Raw genomic sequence first — 19920 nt, forward strand, 5'->3', positions numbered from 1 at the left:
CCAAAGTTTCTCTTTAAAACAAATAGTGGAAAAATGATTTCAAATTCAAACCTGCATTTTTAAGTTTGATCTTTAATCTTAGGAACTTCCAGTTGGTGATTTTAGGACTTCTTGTCTCACTGGGGTGCAAATCAGAGGTGACACGCAGACCCAGTTCTCGACTGGAACCATATTCTTCCACACACGGTGACAACGAGTGAAAACTGCTGCCCTAAAAAGAGTTGAGGAAAGCAAGTCTGTGTTTGCATTAACGGAGTACTAATGCGGTAAATGATCTCGGTCGTTATTGGCATAATTACTCTCCTCTAAAAGTGAAACAGGCTGTGTGAGTGTCCTTAATTCCTTTTTACTGTTAGAACTTCATTCATGTTTGAAGAAAATTAAATTAGCTACAGTCATTCCATATATTTACCACAATAAAAAAAAAAATCCTTTGCAGCATCAATGATTTTTTCCCCCCCCGTTTCTGGATCATTTTTTATACATATATAAAAAACAGTTTCCCTTTGCCTGGATCATTTCAGGTCAGTAGTTGCAATGTGCCGTACCATGTGACTAAACTGTTATCACCGTCTTATGTTCTGGCCGCTAACTGTCACTATGAACCAGATGTGTGATGATAAGCCCTGGTTTGAGCGGGCTCTTCCCCTCAAGCAGCGGTCAGTCCACATGCTGCTGTTAACATGAGCCTGGGACCAAACGTGTCCTGCATCAGCATGATGTAACGCTCAGACCATAAAAATGTTACCTATTCACTGAGCTTTGGTGCAATATGTATGCAACAATAACATTTGAAACACCACATCATACATGGAAATCCAGATCACCCCCATCTTCAGCAGTTTCCGCCGAGGCGGCAGCAAATCAAATGTGATTTATGACCACAGATTTTTTTGTTTCGCTCTCTGTCCACATCATGAAGCCCCCTTTTCATATATTTTTTTTTATCTGAAATGGCAGAGAAAACCACAATAATTCAGGTCCCCTCTTCCTGTCAGCACAGAAACAACCAGGCTTTCCTACACACAGCCGGGGACTCGAGTCATTTTCAACCAATTCCAACAAAGAGTTCCTCTAAAACTTCAACCTAAATTTCATGTAAAATGTGGACATGAGCATTAAGTGTAAAGTTGATGACTCCAATAGCTTCAGCTTTTTGTTTACATCAGGTGATGTAAAGATGCCCTGCATTCGATGGGGATGGGCTGCAGCGCCTCCACCCATCCCTCACACACACACACACACACACACACACACACACACACACACACACACACACACACACACACACACACACACACACACACACACACACATATCAAAACCACCTATCACAAGTGCAGAAACGTGGCTCTCTGCAGCTCTGATAATGCTGCACAGACGATGAAAACATACGGGTGCAGAGAGGAGATAAGGAACCGTTTAAGAGTTCCTCTTCTGGGACTGAGAACACGCTGCGATTTCCCCTCCATGAAGCTACAGAGGGTATGCTAATTATCTATCTATCTATCTATCTATCTATCTATCTATCTATCTATCTATCTATCTATCTATCTATCTATCTATCTATCTATCTATCTATCTATCTATCTATCTATCTATCTATCTATCTATCTATCTATCTATCTATCTATCTATCTATCTATCTATCTATCTATCTATCTATCTATCTATCTATCTATCTATCTATCTATCTATCTATCTATCTATCTATCTATTATGTGCTCATGCTTTCTTTGTACATTGTAAAACCAAACTTCTATGTATTTCATTTGGTTTTCATGTGACAGATTTCACACAAAAGTCATTGTGAAGTGAAAGGAAGATTGTTTTCAAATTATATCTAAAATAATAATAATAATAATAATCGGTGCCTGTATCAATTCAGTCATTACACAGATCGGTGCAAAAACACCGATCTGTGCAAACCGCCTGGTGTTTATTTATTTATTTACTTATTTATCTTGGCAATCGAGTCAAGATAAAAAAAATAAAAAAATAAATAATAATGATCACATGTCTTTATTTTTGTGACAAATAAAGACAAATAAATACATTCTCTTTAATTCCATGATCACTTTGCATGTCGAGTAAAAATCTCATTCTAAATGAAACCTTAAGGACTAGCGGTAGTTTCGCATCCATCCATCCATCCATCCATCCATCCATCCATCCATCCATCCATCCATCCATCCATCCATCCATCCATCCATCCATCCATCCATCCATCCATCCGTTCCACGTCTGAGTTTGGATCTCGGCCACAGACTCGTAAACATCAATGACATCCCGCCTTCAAAAAATTGGAGGCAAAAAAAAAAAAAAAAAAAAAAAAAAAAACCTGAATCAAGCTGCTCTCGTACGGTTTTGTTTTTCGCTCCACCTTCTGGCCCCCCGGACTGCGGGACGTAAACATCCCGTCTTATCGCTGCGCAGCAGGCGCGCAGCCGCGTTGCGCCATCGCGGTCATATCTGTAGAAAAAGTAGGAAAAGAAGAAGAAGAAAAAAAACAAAAAAAAACACGCAAGCCTCTCTGCTGGCTGCCGCCTGTTTCTGACAGTTGCTTTGTCCAGGGGATGCAGGCCGGACGGCGGACGGTCCGAGTCCCTCAGACCGCAGGATGACGTGCGAGCGGCTCGTCCGGCTGCTGGCTCTTTACCTGACGCTCTGCGCCGCCGCGGCCGCTGGAGACGGTCAGGGTTTCAGACGGAAAGGTGAGTCCGGCTTTCGTGCGGTTGTCACTGCCTGCTCGGCGGACGCAGGAATGACTCGGGATTCTCGTCTTGCAGCTTCTATTCTTCTGAAAGAGGAACCGAAGGACCCGAAATGCTTCGCGGAGAGCAAGAAGGACTTTGTGTGTTTCTGGGAGGAAGACGAGGAGCGGGCCGGTTCCGTGGATCAGTACACCTTCACATATGCCTACCAGTGAGTCGATGTCAAATAATAATAATAATAATAATAATAATAATAATAATAATAATAATAATAATAATAATGCGTCTGGTTTCTGGCCTCTCATCACTTTTTTTTGTTTCCTTAGAAAGGAGAACAGCAGCACGTGCGCGCTGCGGGTCCTGCGGTCAGCAGGTGGGAAGCGGCTGTTCGTGTGCCGCCTGGACCGGGTCCAGATGTTCGTCCAGCTGGACGTGCAGGTTTACCGGGACGGGATCCAGATCCACAACCGCAGCCTCCTGGTGGAGCTTCTGTGTGAGTGAAACCTGATTGTTGTTTTTCTATTGATCAAGACATTCCAAGTCCAGTATCTGATGAGCTGGATCACTTTTTTGTTTTTTTTGTGGAATTTTTATAAATAAAAACAAAATTCATGTGTTTGAAAATTGATTAAGTTATAGTTGATTTCAATATTGATCTGTTTGCGACATATTAAGCCATGCATCAGTATAGATCTACTTATTCGTGTGCAGTAATTTGCATCAGTGGAAACATTTTCCTCCGGAGGAGAGGGGACCCAAACTGCCAGCAGCCCAGGGGCCCGCGTCCTTGTAATTCCGGCCCTGGAAACCTGGGACATTTTACAAATATAATTTGAGTAACAGTTCTCATCTCGATGGAGTTTTGTTTCCCTTCCAAATCGGAAGGGAAACAGCGAAGGACTTGAGACTGGGACAAAGGTTCTCCTTTTGAGCAGGAGAGCAGCTCTGAGCGTAGATCACGTGTCCGGGTCCAAACCCAGACTGCAAATCCAACAGAGAACCTGTTGCAAAACTTGAAAAGTGGTGACGTCTCCATGAAATCTGACCGATCTGTGTAAAGTGGTGCTCCGAAGTCTAAATCTACTGTCTTGCAAAGCTGCTGCACGGAGACACAACAACGCGCTGCAGGTGGCAAATGTAGAGCAAACGTACAAAGAGAGGGAAGAGGGGAGGCAGCGTTCGTCTCATAAGGGGAACAGAACTAAAGGAAAACATTTTTTTTTTAAAGGGGAATATTAAACTTTTTTTTTTGCATATTAAGCGAGCCACAGACCACAGAGCCACGTGCAGATGCAGAGCTGCAGATGAAAAATGTGATCCCGTCTCAGCTAAAACTGAAAGCTTTTGAATTCACTTTGAATTTGAATTCACTGTTGAAAGTAAAACAGTGAAGGTAAAAAAAAACAACAAAAAAAACAAAAAAAACTCCGAATCGCTCCAACGGAACGGTTAGCTGCAGCTTCTGTGTCACGTTGTTATCAGAAATCGATTTAGTATCATCATTTGAGGCGCTGACCCCCTGACCCCTGCTGTCCATGCAGATGTAAGTGTCGACTTGTAGGGCCCAAAAGGCACAGCACTCTTTAGATTCACGGGGCGAGTGAATGCGATAGCAAAGGCCCTCTGTGTGCAACAAAGCAGTGAAAAACTGTCCGGTTGAAACAGTTTGACTTTTCATTTATTAAAGTCATTGAATTATTGATTTTTCCTGGCAGTTCTGCTCGACCCTCCTGAGAATGTGACGGTGAGCAGCACAGGCCATCCGGGCCAGCTGAACGTGAGCTGGGTGGCGCCGACGCTGAAGTACATGGACGACAGCATGACGTACGAGGTTCGCTACGCTCCGGCAGACAGTCACGTCGGGCAGGTATGACGGCTATTTCGTGACCCCACCAGTGGTCAAAACATTGTAGGATTGTCACTGCATGACTCAGGCTTCGTACTGAAGCGGAGAATTGTGTCTGCTGCAGGTGGAGGCGATAAAAGCCTGCTCCGAGATGATCCTGAGGGGCCTGGAGGCGGGAACAAAGTACAGGATTCAGGTCCGGGCCATCCTGGATGGCGTCGCCTATAACGGGTACTGGAGCGCCTGGAGCGACCCGGTGTTCATAGAGACTTTGCCTGCAGGTGGATGATCTACATGTGTTGTGTTTATAATGGAATATGTTTTGTATGCCTTTAGGATATTTAGGAAAATCCCAAAAAAGATCATGCTGGATGGAGTTCTTCATCTTTCCATCATTCACAAGTTGCCCAAAGTGCATTCTGGGGGCCTCTGTGGCCCCTGGATGGGCTTTTTGACAAACTACCTATTTGGAGACTTTTTGTTAATAATTAATCAGTTGTAATTGTCTTGGATGAACCCAGGTTTGTTTGCTTTCATTTATTGAACTTGGTTGAATGAATTCAGGTTCTTCTTTTTTATAAGAGCCAAAAATATTTTCAAAATTGGATGCCTTTCAATGAAGAAGCCAAAAATGTGCAGAACCCTTCTGTTTTGTATTTAAGATGACTTAAAAATAACTTACATATAAGAATATAACAATGTTATTGTTTTAATTAGAATATCAATATTCTTGGTTTATTGATGGGTGGGGAAAAAAAGGAGGAATCCAATCATTTTATGAACTGACAACCCACCGGTTGCAGGACGAACTCCTACCATCGTCGCCCACAAATCAACCTGATCTTGCTTTGTGCCCCACAGAACTTGACCCACTTATTGTGTCCCTGACCTTCATCATCTCCTTCATCCTTGTTCTGCTTTGTCTCACCACGCTTCTGTCCCATCACAGGTTGGTGCACTAGGAAAAGACAATCATGTGGCTTATTCATGTCGCTTGCTCTTAAAAATATGGACAGCTATCAGATGAAACAATAGTGACCACTGTATTACCTCTTTTTTTTTTTCTTTTTTTTTTTTAGGTTCCTCATCAAGAAACTTTGGCCAGCTATTCCAACTCCTGACAGCAAGTTCCAAGATCTTTTCACAGTTTATGGTGGGGACTTCAAGGTAAGAACAAGACTAAAATTCTCAGAGTTCTGTGACCTTTTTAGGTATTTGGCAGTGTGCTTACCATGACCATGGTCTCTAATTTCGCTGTTGTTTTTCATAGGAGTGGTTAGGGCAGACCAGTGGAAGCTTATGGCTCACTTCCCCTTTCATCCTCTCTGAAGAATGCCCTTCTCCATTGGAAGTACTCTCTGAACTCAACCTTTGTCCTCCGCTGTCCTCCCCACCTTTGCCACCAAAGGCCTCAAAAGCTTTGACCCTTGTCCAAAATGAGGACAGGGTTTTGAGCAAAGGCCTTCTTGATGGAGAGTCGGTGGACAGGGTTGATACCCTTCAAACAAACGGATGGAGGACCCCACTGCATGACCACTGGCTGTTGGATCGTCTGAGGGAGTTCCAACAACACTCCATCCCCAGGTCCCAGTGTTCCCTACTGGAATCTCAAGACACTTACATCACCCTCAGTGGCAACAAACGCACCGAAGAAGAGCACACGGTGGACACTCTCGAGGAAGCCTTACCCCTTGGGGTGCTTTTTGCCCCCAGAAAGCCAACCCAGAGTGAATCTCACTCTGACCTGGGCTCTGTGCAGCAAAGCTCTCGTTCTGGGAACCTTTCATCTCAATCCAGCTTTGAGTATCCAAACAATGTCTGGATAGCCAAAGATTCTGGATACACCTACATGGCAGTTGCAGACTCTGGGGTCTCCATGGATTACAGCCCAATGAGTAGAGCTGACGACATTGGCAAAGTGGTTATCTATGCCAACGACTACGAAAATGAGATTTCCTCTCATAGAAGACCTTTCCTGGTACGGCAGTGCCCTGTCCATGATGATGGCTGAGCGGATACCAACTTCAATTGGAGGGCTGGAGAACCGCATATGGATATTCGCTCCAGGCTAATGATGGCCTCTCGTCAACTGTTAGGAAAATATTGTCTAATAGACTGATGGAGTCTATTAGACAGCAGCTAACAGACTCAAAGAGAATGACACTTTGGATATTCTGTAAAGGACACGACTCTTCCATATGAAGCAATATCACCTGTGATTCATAGCACATATGAATACTCAACACTATCCACCAAACCTTCCAGATTCGATTGGAAAAAGTGTTTGCAGGATTTTATATTTGAAATAATTGTGTTTTTGTTTATCCTTCAGTGACAGGATTGCTACAACACCTCAGGCATGGTGAAAAGAAAGACTGCTGTAGAAAGTGTTTCTCTGGAATTACTTAATTGTGAACAAATTAATTAAGAAAAGCATAATTAAGCTATTATTACCTCAGTTTCATTCTGTCTATAGTAGCCTAACCTAAATCTGTAGAACTATCCGGGTGCAGGCATCATTCTCTGGCCCCCCCAAGTCTTTTTCTACTTGTTTAACTGACTTTTGGGCCTTAAAGTGGTTATGAGAGTCTGTATCTGTATACTTTTATAAATCTCTGTTTTATACACTTGCATTTTATTAGGAATTAAAAAGCTTGCATTGAATGCTAGCCAGCAGTTCCAGTTAGCTAATATGCTTATGCCGCCAACAATGCTAAAGTTTGTTAGATTATGACGTACCTCACATACAGTGTTTATCCAATGTGTTAGCATGCTAACATTTTGTCATTAGCACACAACACAAATTGAGGTTAAGTCTGGAATTAATTTTTGTTTTTACCTTTTCATGTTCAAAAGAATAACGTCATCAGCATCCAACCCTTGGAAATTTGGTGCTGCGCAAGAAGGTGGTCGAAATATTCATGAAATATTCATGAATTATCTTGACATTAGCAAGGCAACACAAAAATGGCCATTTAAGCTGAATTGTAGTAGGCCTACATCACAACTTGAGATTTTGTATATTTTTGTACATTGTCCTCTCATTTTGTTCAATCAGGTTGTAGGTTGGATTCCAGCTTCCCCCTGTCATACGTTGATGTGATGTGTGGGCGAAGGGCAAGTTGATCAGTTGCTTGCCAATCTGGTATCGGTGTAAAAAAAGAGTTTGTGAGCCCAAATGAATTAATGTGGCTGTAGTGTAAAGCACTTTGAGTCATTTAACATCACGGTGATTTACCAACTACACCAAATCTACATAATATTAATAGTGCTCACTGCCGGGTCATTTCTAAATCTTAAATCTAGAATATTTGTGTGAAATATTAAATAATTTGTTTCAGATACAGATAGTATTTTTTAAAATCATTTATCGAAAACAGAATTTTAAAGTATATTTCAGTGAAATTCTTATTACTGTAGGCTATGCAGCATTGCTTTAAGATAATTATATTTAGGCAACTGTACTTATTTTAATAATTCCTTCTGTTGTACATCTTTGGCCCCTAAAGAGCAGAACCTGGCAGACTACAATTTTCCAGTTGACTGCAGATCTGATTAACCTTTTAATAAGCTCATTTGCTTGCTGTGAAGGATAAACATGTTGCAGCTGAAATTGTAAATTGAATTGTATTACTGAACCATTATTGTTTTTGTAAAAAGTGTGCATGAAGCAACAGACGCAGATTTGTAGGGGGGGGGGGGGAAATCTGCAACTGTTTCCCTTTCAATGATCGCATTTAAATCACAACTGACTTGAACATTCAAATTTGTATTTTCTCTAACTTGGACACATCTTGTACACCTAAAAGCTTTTTTTTATCATTATTTTCACAAAAAGATATTTGTGCTATACTTGCTTTAAAAATAAGTTCTGAATATATTTTGATTAAAAAAAAACAAATCAACCTAAAACTTGTCTGTGAAGTCTTTCGTATAAAACAATTGAAACTTTGAACGATACGCAGAAACCTTTACAAAGCACAACATTTATTTTTGATATAAACAAGATGATCTGGAGAAGAGGACAGAAAGGATCACTTCATAGTGGTACTTAGTTGAAAACACATCATTTTGCGCCAGTATTTCATCTTTTTTCCTTGTTCATCGAACTCATCAAACCTTCTTCCACGTGTTTGTTTTTGCACACATCGACTGTGTACGTCCCTGAACATTTTAGGAGTCAAGTCAAACTCAAAGCTTGCGAAGAAATGCCTCGACCTTTCAAGAAACCTGGTGCATATTTTTCTTCTCTTTTATGTCATGTAGTATTTTTAATTTTTTTTAAATCCAATCTGTAGGTGAGACATTACCGTAAAAGGAAACTGGAAATCAGTATTGGCTGGGAAAAGCAGATCGGTGCACCTTTAAAAATAGGATTATGTTAATTATAATCCTATGCTTTTCTTACATGTATTTAGTATGTAAGAAAACATTAAAAAAAATTCTCCATAAAAATGAAGTGTTTTAACATCGGGAGCCTTTCAAACTAACTTAAACTCCATTAAACCCTCAGGGAAAATGAAGAGTTTCCACTCCTGGGCCCAAGCGGGCCCATCCTCACAGTCATCTGGGATTTTAGTTCCAGACAGGTAGACGTGCCAGGCCTCCTGAGCTGCTGCGGCGGCAGCTTCGTAGCTTCTGTCCTGGTCCAAAGTGCAGCGAGCTTGGAAGTAGCGGTCAAGAACGTCCAGAATGGGATCCGTTGCCGAGCTGTCCCGGCTGTCCTGCCTGCTGTCCGCGTCCGAGAGGAAGGAGGCGATGGCGCGGCAGGGGGCCGAGCTGGAGCCCCTCTTTTCCAGGACTTCGGTGAGAAAGGCAGCGGTGTCGCAAAGCAGCGCCGCCAGATGGGCAGCGCGAGACTCGTCTCCTGAGTGAAAGCCAACATGGCTGCCGGCGACGGCGCCCCACAGGAAGCCGTCCAGTCTGTCGATGATGATGAGGGAGGGCGGGCATGGGGACTCGTGAAGACTGGCAACCTGCTGCAGTAGCTCCTCCAGGGACCGGGGGTAGCTGAATGTGATTTTCTTCAAATAACAGTGAGAATAATAATAATCATGAAAAAGTTACAAATGAAGTGAAAGTGAAACGTCACACAGTAGCTGAGACTGTAACTCAGATAATCCTGACATGCTGTCATGAATAAGTTGCTAATAGTCTCTTGATTTTAGGTTGGCAAACATATCCAATCCCACAACGAACATCATTCTTTTTTTATTCTCCACATTTTGTCAAATCACAACCAAAGACGCACCAATCTAATATTGATATCTATATCGCTCCAATATTTTAAAAAACAATCTAAATCAGGTATCGTTAATAATGTGGCCAGTCCATCAGCGTAGATCTATTTAGTCAATTTCTATGTTTTGTACTATGAGAAACATCATGATTTATAATTTATTTTACATGATCTGCTCTACTCCTAATTGCACTGGCTGAACAAATTAAAGTTGTGTTGATTTTACATGTTTGACTCGTGAAGCTACATTTTTTCTCAGTGGTTTTAGTGTGCTACGCTGTTGCAGAGTTATCAGATACATTTGTACTTCAGTATGAAATATGTAAATGTTTTCTTTTTCTTTTTTAAAGAAAAGTTTTAAGTCAACTGAGCACTGTTTTTCTGCATCAGATCGGCATCAGCCGATACTAAACCTATATCGATATCGAAAGTAAAAAAAACCAAACAGCTGATCAGTGTATTCTTACTTCAAACCTTATCGATTGTTCCAATGTGTTTGTCTCGTTGGCTTGAAATCTTCTCAGGTATTTTACTGATTTAATCTAGATTCAATCAAATTAAAACCACAACTTTCTGTACTTCTATTTATTCCTGAAGGTTGCTACGAGCTGAGGTGTCCTCCAGGTGTCGCTGTTTTTAATTAGACCGAAGTCTTGTTCGTTTTGCCACCTTGCTTTTACTGTGTGCTGCCTTCAGGAACTGCTTCAAAATGAGAATATACTACACACAGGCCGGTTTCGTTTATTAAACAGGGACTTTTGGATGTAATTCATTGAACTAGAGTTATTTTTTAGGGGTGTGCGATATTTTTTAAAGTCAGTATCTGTGTCACATAAATATTCCAATAAAACACACAGAGGTTTTATTGGAACGTGACAAAGGTCGTAAACAGACGGCGACTGTCGTTGTGGTTTTCCGGGGTAGTTTGGTTTACCTTCAGCCCCTCGGGGTTCTGGGTTGCGCTGCATCTCTGCAGACACTCCGGGAGGCTCTGAATCTGAGTTCGGGCGAAGAAAGCCACCCTGATGCCGAGCTCCGAGGCGGCGATGACGGCCGCCAGCAACAGCACGGAGCGGCTGAGGCGGTGCTCTCCCACCAGCAGGGTGCTGGAGCGGGCCGCTGGGGAAGGAGGACCGGCACCGGGGTCCTTGTTCTGACCTGTCTGTGACGACAAGGTCCTGAACACCAACGTTAGGATGTCTGTCATCGGAAACCGAACAAAATTCACTTGGCACTCAAAGTTTCCCGCGGCTGTTTACGGATGACACACCGGTGTTACAGCGAAAACGGTCCGGATAGAAAACAAGCAACTGTCACCATATAAATAATTTTGTTTCTGGTATCTATGGTTTATATTCACACGAGCTCTTGCGTATGTATCTATATATATATAGCGCTGATTCTGTTCAATGGTAAGATTAACATAAAACTAAAATACCGTGCTTCCTGTGAGGCTTAAAGCAACTTCCGGTAATCACAGGATCAGCTGTCGGCATTAAATACCAAGATGGCGCACTGTCCGGCGGACCGTCCTTCTGAGGCCGACCGAGCCGGGGACCGAGGTGTTCCGAGGCGGTGTCGGGGCCGGCCGAGGCTCACGGACTCAGACCGAGCTCAGAGGCGGCTGGAGTCCCGAAAGAAGTACGACGTGAGGAGGGTGTACCTCGGAGAGTCGCACAAGCTGTGGAGCGAGCTCCGCAGGAGGACCAGCCTGAGTGATGCTGGGCTGGCCGAGTACCTCATCCTGCTCAACAACACTTATGGAGACAAGTACCGGCAGGAGTCCTGCGGGTAGGAGCGGGGATACGGAGCGCACATACAGCGGGCTGCTTTTAAATTCCTCATGAAAGTGATGGTTGTTGTGTTTCAGAAAGAAGACCACAGCAGGAATGACTGGGAAACAGAAAGGAGGTGTGTGTGTGTGTGTGTGTGTGTGTGGTGTGTGTATGTGTGTGTGTGTGTGTGTGTGTGTGTGTGTTGTCTTTGCTTATCTGGGAATATTTTCAGGTTAGTTTCACGTTTCTATTTTTGGGATTGTGGTGCCTCCCTACCTTCCACTATTTTGTCATATTCCAAGCACAGATTGTACCTGATTGGAATGTATGTAGGAGTACAAGAATACGTCGGTGCACTTTTTCTTAAAATTTTTTTAAGATCTGCTACTTTTATCTAAAAACTTATCTTTTCCACCGATCTCATCCACCTCTGCAAGGTCTGAAATAAGCCACTTCCCTCTTGTTCTGCCATGAGACAGGGCTGACTCACCTGCACTGTTGCCAATTTATCAAATTTGTTGCCGTTTTCGCAAATCTTCACACCAAATAACTGGTATCTGCCGAGTCGAAATGTGGAACAGACTTTTAGTGGATCAGCGATGGACCAGAAAACTGGAAACTAAATTTATTTGACTCAAAAGCGTTGCATAAAACTGGAGTGAAAAGACAGAAATCCGTTGCTTTTCTCTCTAAATATCACAACAACAACAACAAAAAATTCAATTATGCTTTGCCTTTTGTATTTTTGCAAGTTTAAAATGAAATCTTTATTTTGAAAAAGTAAAATGTCTGAGGGAAAAGAATAATAATGATAAAATGACTAAGAAAATAAAAACGTGTTTTAATTAGGCCTGACACAATAAGAAATGTTGCTGGACGATAAATCATCCCAGAAAGGATTGTGATAAACAAACCAATTTTCAATTTATACAATATTAATAATAGTGGGATATTATTAATGCAAATATATCTGGTCAAAAATGATAAAAACACTAATTTCTAAAGCACTAGAACTGGGGGGAAAAATGTAAATCTCCACAAAAAAAAAAAAGCAAAACAACAATAATTAAACTAGATTGTGAAGTCTCTGTAACTGAAATTGCATTAAAAAATATTAGTCATTCATCCTTGATAAGGATGAATGAGTAATATTCGTCATGCAATTAATTGACTTATTGCTTATTTTAACTGACCTGTCATAGTCAATAATAATAAAACAAGAACATAAAAGTTCAGTTGCAATTTGAAAAGGAGTAGGAAGAAGTCGAAGTATCTTATCCCAACAAGAACATTTCTTAACTTTGTAACTTTTTTTTTTTTTTTTTTGGTGTGAAAAATGTGGTTATCTTTGCTGTGTCTGCTGCCTATCAGGTAGGAAGCAGCGCGTCTCCAGCCTCCAGGGTCTGGTGAGTTGGTACCGGGAGCACTCGGCCTCCTGCCCCCACGAGCCTCAGCTCAGAGCCCTGGAACCGAAGGCGAACCTCGCCACTACCGCCGTGTGGCGCTGCGAGTCGGACCACTCCTTCGTGCAGCACCTCCACTCCCCGCCGAAGGAGGTCAGCGACTCGGAGAGTGACGAGAGGGGGAACAGCGACGGAGAGGCCGCAAACAAAACGGAGCCGCCGTCGGCTAAAGGCAGACAGAGAAGAAAGGAAGGCAACAAAAAGTGTAAAGGTGCATCGACTCTACTCTGCCTCATTGGCTTGGCTTCCATTGCAAATGTGCGCAAATATCCGTCTGTCTTCTAATGTTGAATTGCGGTGTCCTCATTAAATACGACTTTAAAAATGATGGCAGCGACGGATGTAAGCAATTAGTTGAGACGTTTTCATATTTCAGCCAATAGCAAAACCGATTCAATGCTTTCGGATGACGCGCGACTTTTTATGAATGGTGAGAGCCAAAACCAAACGTCATCCTCCTTCCACTTTCTGTCGTCGACCTTGAGGTTTCGCCAGTAGCAGCAACATCCAGCGTTTCTATCTCAGTTTTGTGAAATACATTCATTTCCATACAGCGAAAAACCACTTTATTATAGTGGCCATGTTTCCATTTAGCAAATTTATTTTGGTGCTTTAAATTTGCTCAATTTTATCGTTAGTGGAAATGCTGTTGATGTTTCGTTTTTGTTTAGATGAGCTTGCTGATGCCACGAACCAGACAGAAGAAGATGGAGGTCAAACCCAGCAGCCAACGATGGAGGCTTCATCTGCGCTGCCAGGACAGCCTGCCTGGGACGCGGCGTCTTTACACTCTGCCTCTGCTGAGGAAGACGAGGGAGCAGCGCTGGAGGATGTGGAGCAAGAACGTGAGGGGGGGAAGCTGAAGACTTTGGCGCCTGATTACGCCTGCAGCGCGGCAGCAGAAGCGTCTTTACCCGATGAAGCGATCGAGGCCAATCGACGCTCGAGTGGATCCGTCCCTCTGAGTTCTCATCTGGGGATGTCTGACCCGCCGCCTGCGCAGGCCCAGGATCAGACCCAACGGTTCCAGCCTCAGCCTCTGCAGACGGCGGCGGCCGGCTGCGAACTTCCCAACCAGCGGACGGCGTTGGAAAGCTCCCAGGTAGGCCTGCACCTCATGTCAGGAACTGCTTATTACTTAAGGACCATGCAGCGTTTCCCCCAACGTACGATGAGCCTTCTTGCTTTCCTCTTTGTTCACATTCTTTTTTTCCTTTCTTGTTTGTCTTTTTTTCAATTTCTTTAATTTTGTTCTGTTTCTTTCTTTTATGTTTTATTTTTCTTATTTATTTCTCTTCCTCTTCTTCTTTCTTTGTGTCTTGTTTTTCTTGTTTTCTCATTTCTCTCATTTATTTCCTTCTGACTTTCGTTCTTTTTCCGCTGTAAACAAATCCTCCATTAATCAAAATAAATTTGAGCATTTGATATTTGTCCAATAAATACAACACACCGATGACTCTGCAAAGTGAAGTGGGAAAAGTGGGATCATAAAATGCAGAATGTGTAGGTTGGTGGGAACATCTTTGATTTGTCTTCCTCCTTCCATTCCCAGCTGATCATCATCACTGGTCCCAGCTATGAGGCTTTGGCGTCAGAAGGAGTCCAGCTCAACATGGGCAGTGGAAACATGGAGGAAGTCACCTGCACTGTGATTGGCGGCGTCGCCTACAGCCAGCTGTGTTCGCCAGACTTCAAAGTCCGAGACGCGCCGGAGGAAGATTCCCTGACAGGTAGTAAAGAAAATAAAATGGAGTGTTTGCTGGAAATTTCTTTTATTTTAAGAAAACATTACGGAGTTTTAAGCCTGGACTATTACTCTTGAGAAAGTAATAGCTTCTGTGTTTTTGTTTTTCCAAAAAGACCTTAAAAAAATCCATTGTTCTATCTAGAGTTTTACATTTTGTTGAATGAGGACTCAGCACTTCCCTCCCGACATCTAGTAAATCAGTTACCTCAGTTTCTAATTAAGAGTGTGTCCACAAAAATGAAACGCCAGTCTCCGGTTTTGATCAGGGGAACGATGCCCAGACGGTTTCAGTTCTTTCCCGTTAACCAGCGCTCTGCAATTTTTGGTTAAAAATTATCTGTGTGGATTTTTCCCCACCGTGTTTTCCGGGAGCAGCAAGCATCCTGGTTTTGGGTCTTTGGAGATGAGTAACCAGCCGGAACCAGCCGGTCAGAGTGCAGCGGTTCCCCTTTCATGGTGGGTCCAGAACACTGGATGCAAATTATACCTTCATGGTTGTTACAATCTGGGCTCCTTACAAACCGTTGAGGAAAAGACCAGTGTTTGTTCAGTTTTTTTCTGAGCCATTAATTTAGTTATTTGTTTTTGCGCAATACAAAATCGACGAAAGTGCAGCTCGATGTGTTAAGGGAATAAATAAATGAATCCTACTTTGATATGAGACATTGTTTCAGTTAATAAGCGAATGAAGAATGACGCCGAACGCTTTGTATTTTAATGGAGGGTCAAGCAGAGAAAAAAAATGGCCATTGAGACTCCCAGCAGAACCTGGGAGAGAAGAAGAGAAGAAAGTACAACGTTTTTAATATCCACCAGCCCTCTAACAAAGAGGGGAGGAAAAAGGAGTATCCACCAGTTTCAGTTTACTTCACAACTCTGGTATTTGGACGGTTCAAACCGAGCTCAAAAATACCCTTTATTGTGCATTTCCAATGAGCTGAATCCAACACGAAGGGTGCTTTATCGATCAAATAGATTGATTACTTGATTGACTGAAATAAAACAAAGTTTTGCCATAACGTATTTTTATTAAAACTACGTTATGGCATTACGTTGGTAATATTCAGTTTTTAAAACTACCTTTTGATGTTTCTTTTTTTCTGATCGATAAAAGCATCTTATCTAATCATGGTAACAACCATCAGTGTGGATGGCATTACTGAGCAAAGAAGAGCCAGCTAGCCATCTTTAGCTCATCTGAGTAGTTACCAAATGTAGTCAGAAACCTCAGATGTGAGAAGCTGTTTTAAAAGAAGCATTTTATTTTCCGAACTGTCCAGGCTGTTGGACATCAACACCTTCGACAGCTAACAGGAAGGCTGAACGAATCACAGCAGATTTTCCATTTGAGCTGTCGGCCACCGTCTGTCACGAAACACGACGGATTTAAGCCTCTCAGAAATCTCCTGCCCCTTTCACATCGTGACTCCACTATAAACGCAAAAACATAAACCACCATTACGTTAATTATGTCATATCAGTCGGTGTAGTCAAATCATGGCTCTGTGAGCTTTCAGGTCTTGCAGGTGGAATGACAGAAATAAGGGACGTATCCTACAAATTGCTGTTTTCACATCAGCAACATTATTATGCTTTAAGGACAAGCAAAGTTTTTGGGATGTTTTCAGTTTGAAGCAAGATATGACACAGTGCTGTACGTCATAAAAACACAATAAACACTCATGCAACATAGAATCAAGAATCAAAACATTACATTTAGTCAAGCGCCATCGCTAAATTCTTAATCGATTGTGCTTCAAAGGCGACTTCAGACAGCTGGGTTTTTAGTGGAGATTTAAAGGAACTCAGTGTTTCAGCAGTTTTCTGAAAGCTTATAGCCCCTTGCTAGCTAGCTGTTTAGCTCCCAACAGGAGTCCAGTGTAAATAAGTGTAAATTTATTGGCAATTTGCTGGCTGACGTTCATCTTCACCTCTGACTCACTTCTGTTATCAGCCCATACGATTCTACATTCATTATTTTCAAAAGCACTACTACATAAAATATCAGTTTTTCTTTGCAGGTCTTAAATATCATAACGGTTTTTTTTAGACGTCTTAGAAAAACTTTAGATTTGAGTTGGTGAAATCCTGAATCTTGTGAACGGGACAAATGCTGAACGCTCTGGCTCTGTGGAACGTTTTCTAATCCCTCCGATTCTCCGCAGGTTTGAGTGAAGCGCAGCTGGTCCAGAACTCCGATCACCTGGAGCTGAGCAGCAGCAGGGAGCTGCAGCGGAGTCTCGGCCGGTACGTTGTGGTCAAACTGCTGACGTTCTTGGCTTTGGTGGATCCTACAGTCCAGGTGATTCCCTGTAGTTTTTTTTATTTAGTTTTTTTTGTCTGTTTCAGGTCAAAGAGGAACCGGCGCGGACCGGTCATCGAAGCCGACGGCATGCTCAAGATGTTCCACTGTCCCTACGAAGGCTGCAGTCAAGTTTACGTGGCCATCAGCAGTTTTCAGGTAAAACGCCACAACCCGTTGTTTCTTTATCGATTACCTGGAGTTCCCTGGGGAGATTAAAAGTAACCATTTGTTGTCTAGAATCACGTGAATCTAGTTCACAGGAAAGGAAGAACCAAAGTCTGCCCTCACCCCGGCTGCGGGAAGAAGTTCTACCTGTCCAACCACCTGCACCGTCACATGATCATCCACTCAGGTGGGCTGTGAACACGTGAGAGACACGTCCTGATGAACTGCTTCCTGAAAGACCAGCACATGTATTTCTGTGTGTGCGTGTGTGTGTGTGCGTGTGTGTGTGCGTGTGTGTGTGTGTGTGTGTGTGTGTGCGTGTGTGTGTGTGTGTGTGTGTGTGTGTGTGTGCGTGTGTGTGTGCGTGTGTGTGTGTGTCTGCAGGGGTCAGAGATTTCATCTGTGAGACGTGTGGGAAGTCATTTAAGCGGAAGAATCATCTGGAGGTCCATAGGCGGACACACACAGGAGAAACGCCGCTCCAGTGAGTTACCGACGTCACATCCTGCTGTTACAGTGAACACTTTGAAACGCCACACGACCAGGCAGGGCTGGTTCTCTGGCAGGTCGCTAAAGGCCTGACCTGCTGATTCCCATTTTTGCCAACACAGATTGCTTTTTGTCTCACAATGACTAAATATAGCAAAGTAAATAAGTTGGCAACACCTGGGTGGCTATAGTCAAGCACTCGCATGCAGACGCGGGCCGGTCAATCAGGGACCTTAGCCGAGGCTGAAGCTATCAGTTTCTGATGCATCGGCTGATCTCCGATCTCTGTACAATATATGGAAACGTGACCTTTGAAGTCGTGTTGGATAGTGAACATTTGGAACACATACTTCAAAAAGAGGATGTGATATTTGTTTGGGTTTTTGTTTTTCTGCAAGTTTAGATCCAATATATTTCAATGTTTCCTGTTATACTCATTCAGTTTCTTAATCTGCCTCTCCTACTTTATCCAGACCAAAAATGATTGAACAGGGACATTTATAATGAGCATAATGTTTCTATTATTACATTCTGTGTCTCCATAAACTACATGGATGTTTACAGTTGTAGCCTGTCAGAATGTTAAAGCAGAGTGACAGAACGTCAAAAGAATAGATGAAGGGGTTGAATACTTTTCTAAAGCACCTCAGATTCCACCAACATGATCATAAGTCCTGTCTTTCTTTTCCCTCCACCTTCCTGTGTGAAGATGTGAAATCTGCGGCTACCAGTGCCGCCAGCGTGCGTCCTTGAACTGGCACATGAAGAAGCACACACCCGAGGCGCTTTACAACTTCACCTGCGAGTTCTGCGACAAGAGGTTCGAGAAGCTGGACAGCGTTAAGTTCCATAAACTGAAGAGCCACCCGGAAAAGCAGGCGACCTGAGATCGTGGGTTGTGTGGGGTGGCAACTCGCCGGCAAACGGAGGCTCTCCTCAGATCCGCACGGCTAACGCATCTCATCGCTGGGATGAAGCCGAAATGAGGCGGACCAGCCGCGGTGCGGGACACAGGCTGTCGCAGAGCAGAAGGCGCTGTGGGATCTCCACAGGAAAAAATGTGAAGGAGGTTCCACATGTTCTCAATAACCACTAACTACCTTATTGACTGTGACAGCAAGTATCACGTTCAGGGAGGGTGGTTCAGATTGTTTCTTTTGAGGCCACGCCGGGATGCCTTATTGTCAAAAATGAAGTGAGGTCTAAGCATTTCTAGAAATTCGAGGATTTTGTATTTTTTGTCGTATTGTTTGTGTTTGAGCAGCTAAAACATCATTTTAATATTCTTAAATATCCAACTAGATAAGGTTTCGGCTGGTCAATAAAGCAGCGTGATGAAGGTCTGGTGAACAACCAATGGCTGTTTCTGGGCCTGACTGTGATTTCAGCACTGTGACCGTTGCATTATGTTTATTTAGAGGGAAGAGCTGGGTCACATGAGCAGCGTCGGTGTATCCCATAAATTTATGAGCTCAGCAACTCGTCTCAGGAAAACGGCAATAAAATCCGTTTTGTTCTTTCTCTGTTTCACCACCTAAATAAATGCACTTTTGCTTCTTGGCATCAATTCGGTACGTTGTGAGTTTTTGTATAAAATGTTTTAACTCTAAATATTTTTCCTTTCCTTTACATGGTGCAGTGTGCTTCTGTCTCATCTCATAAATCTTCTGGGAATGTGTTCATCTTGTCCTTATAGACACTAAAAACACTATTAAATCTGCTGTGACTCCTGAAATCATAAGACCAGTCGTGGACGTTGGAGTTAAAATGCTTTGCAAGCTTACAACAAAATGGCCAGTGGTGCCAAAACGTATTAATCATTCAAATTGTTAAATTATCGATAAATAGTTGATTTAGCATTCACCACGCGTTCCTTAAAATTAAATATCGAACATCTTTTCACACTGATCAGTCCATCCAGGGTTTGATTGTTTTTGTGTTTCTTCTGCAATCAAAATCACACATTTTGTGTTGCTAATTTAGAAATGCGTGGGACAAATGTTTGCAATATTTGCGCTGATATATGGTGTCACTTTGACTTTTTGTTAATAGCTGCATCGATCAACGACTACGACTTCACATCAAGTAAAGCTGATGCTGCAGTCACTTAAACCCAATGTTTCTGGACAATTTTGAGGAAAGAATTTCAGTAAAATGAGGGGATCTGTTTTTGAATT

General features: G+C 42.7%; 3 protein-coding genes across 6 annotated transcripts; 2 read left to right on the forward strand and 1 right to left on the reverse strand.

The window, feature by feature from the left end:
- Positions 1-1244: 1244 nt before the first annotated feature.
- Positions 1245-8472, forward strand: epor (erythropoietin receptor). 2 transcript variants are annotated; one of them, XM_055035614.1, is made up of 9 exons: positions 1245-1485; positions 2574-2714; positions 2790-2925; positions 3041-3207; positions 4430-4581; positions 4685-4841; positions 5422-5509; positions 5640-5727; positions 5831-8472. In XM_055035614.1, the coding sequence occupies exons 2-9, from the start codon at positions 2621-2623 to the stop codon at positions 6569-6571; spliced, it is 1623 nt and encodes a 540-aa protein (XP_054891589.1). In that variant the 5' UTR covers positions 1245-1485; positions 2574-2620; the 3' UTR covers positions 6572-8472. The 2 variants fall into 2 exon arrangements, with proteins under 2 accessions (XP_054891589.1, XP_054891588.1); XM_055035613.1 differs by lacking the exon at positions 1245-1485 and having other exon boundaries at positions 2495-2714.
- Positions 8473-8530: 58 nt separating this feature from the next.
- Positions 8531-11006, reverse strand: swsap1 (SWIM-type zinc finger 7 associated protein 1). Its single transcript, XM_055035619.1, has 2 exons — positions 10734-11006; positions 8531-9584 (listed from the first exon to the last, which is right to left on the reverse strand). Exons 1-2 carry the CDS (start codon positions 11004-11006, stop codon positions 9042-9044), a joined length of 816 nt encoding a protein of 271 aa, XP_054891594.1. The 3' UTR covers positions 8531-9041.
- A 212-nt stretch (positions 11007-11218) lies between these two features.
- Positions 11219-19310, forward strand: znf653 (zinc finger protein 653). 3 transcript variants are annotated; one of them, XM_055035617.1, is made up of 10 exons: positions 11219-11590; positions 11670-11710; positions 12946-13248; positions 13709-14139; positions 14590-14767; positions 16950-17031; positions 17134-17245; positions 17327-17441; positions 17639-17738; positions 18453-19310. In XM_055035617.1, the coding sequence occupies exons 1-10, from the start codon at positions 11307-11309 to the stop codon at positions 18628-18630; spliced, it is 1824 nt and encodes a 607-aa protein (XP_054891592.1). In that variant the 5' UTR covers positions 11219-11306; the 3' UTR covers positions 18631-19310. The 3 variants fall into 3 exon arrangements, 2 of the variants coding, with proteins under 2 accessions (XP_054891592.1, XP_054891593.1); XR_008606322.1 differs by having other exon boundaries at positions 17343-17738; positions 18453-18474; XM_055035618.1 differs by lacking the exon at positions 18453-19310 and having other exon boundaries at positions 17343-17441; positions 17639-17735.
- Positions 19311-19920: the final 610 nt, after the last annotated feature.

This window comes from Poeciliopsis prolifica, unplaced genomic scaffold (genome assembly GCF_027474105.1).
Source record: "Poeciliopsis prolifica strain line A6 unplaced genomic scaffold, Auburn_PproV2 SCAFFOLD010, whole genome shotgun sequence".
In the NCBI taxonomy this organism is placed as follows: domain Eukaryota; kingdom Metazoa; phylum Chordata; class Actinopteri; order Cyprinodontiformes; family Poeciliidae; genus Poeciliopsis; species Poeciliopsis prolifica.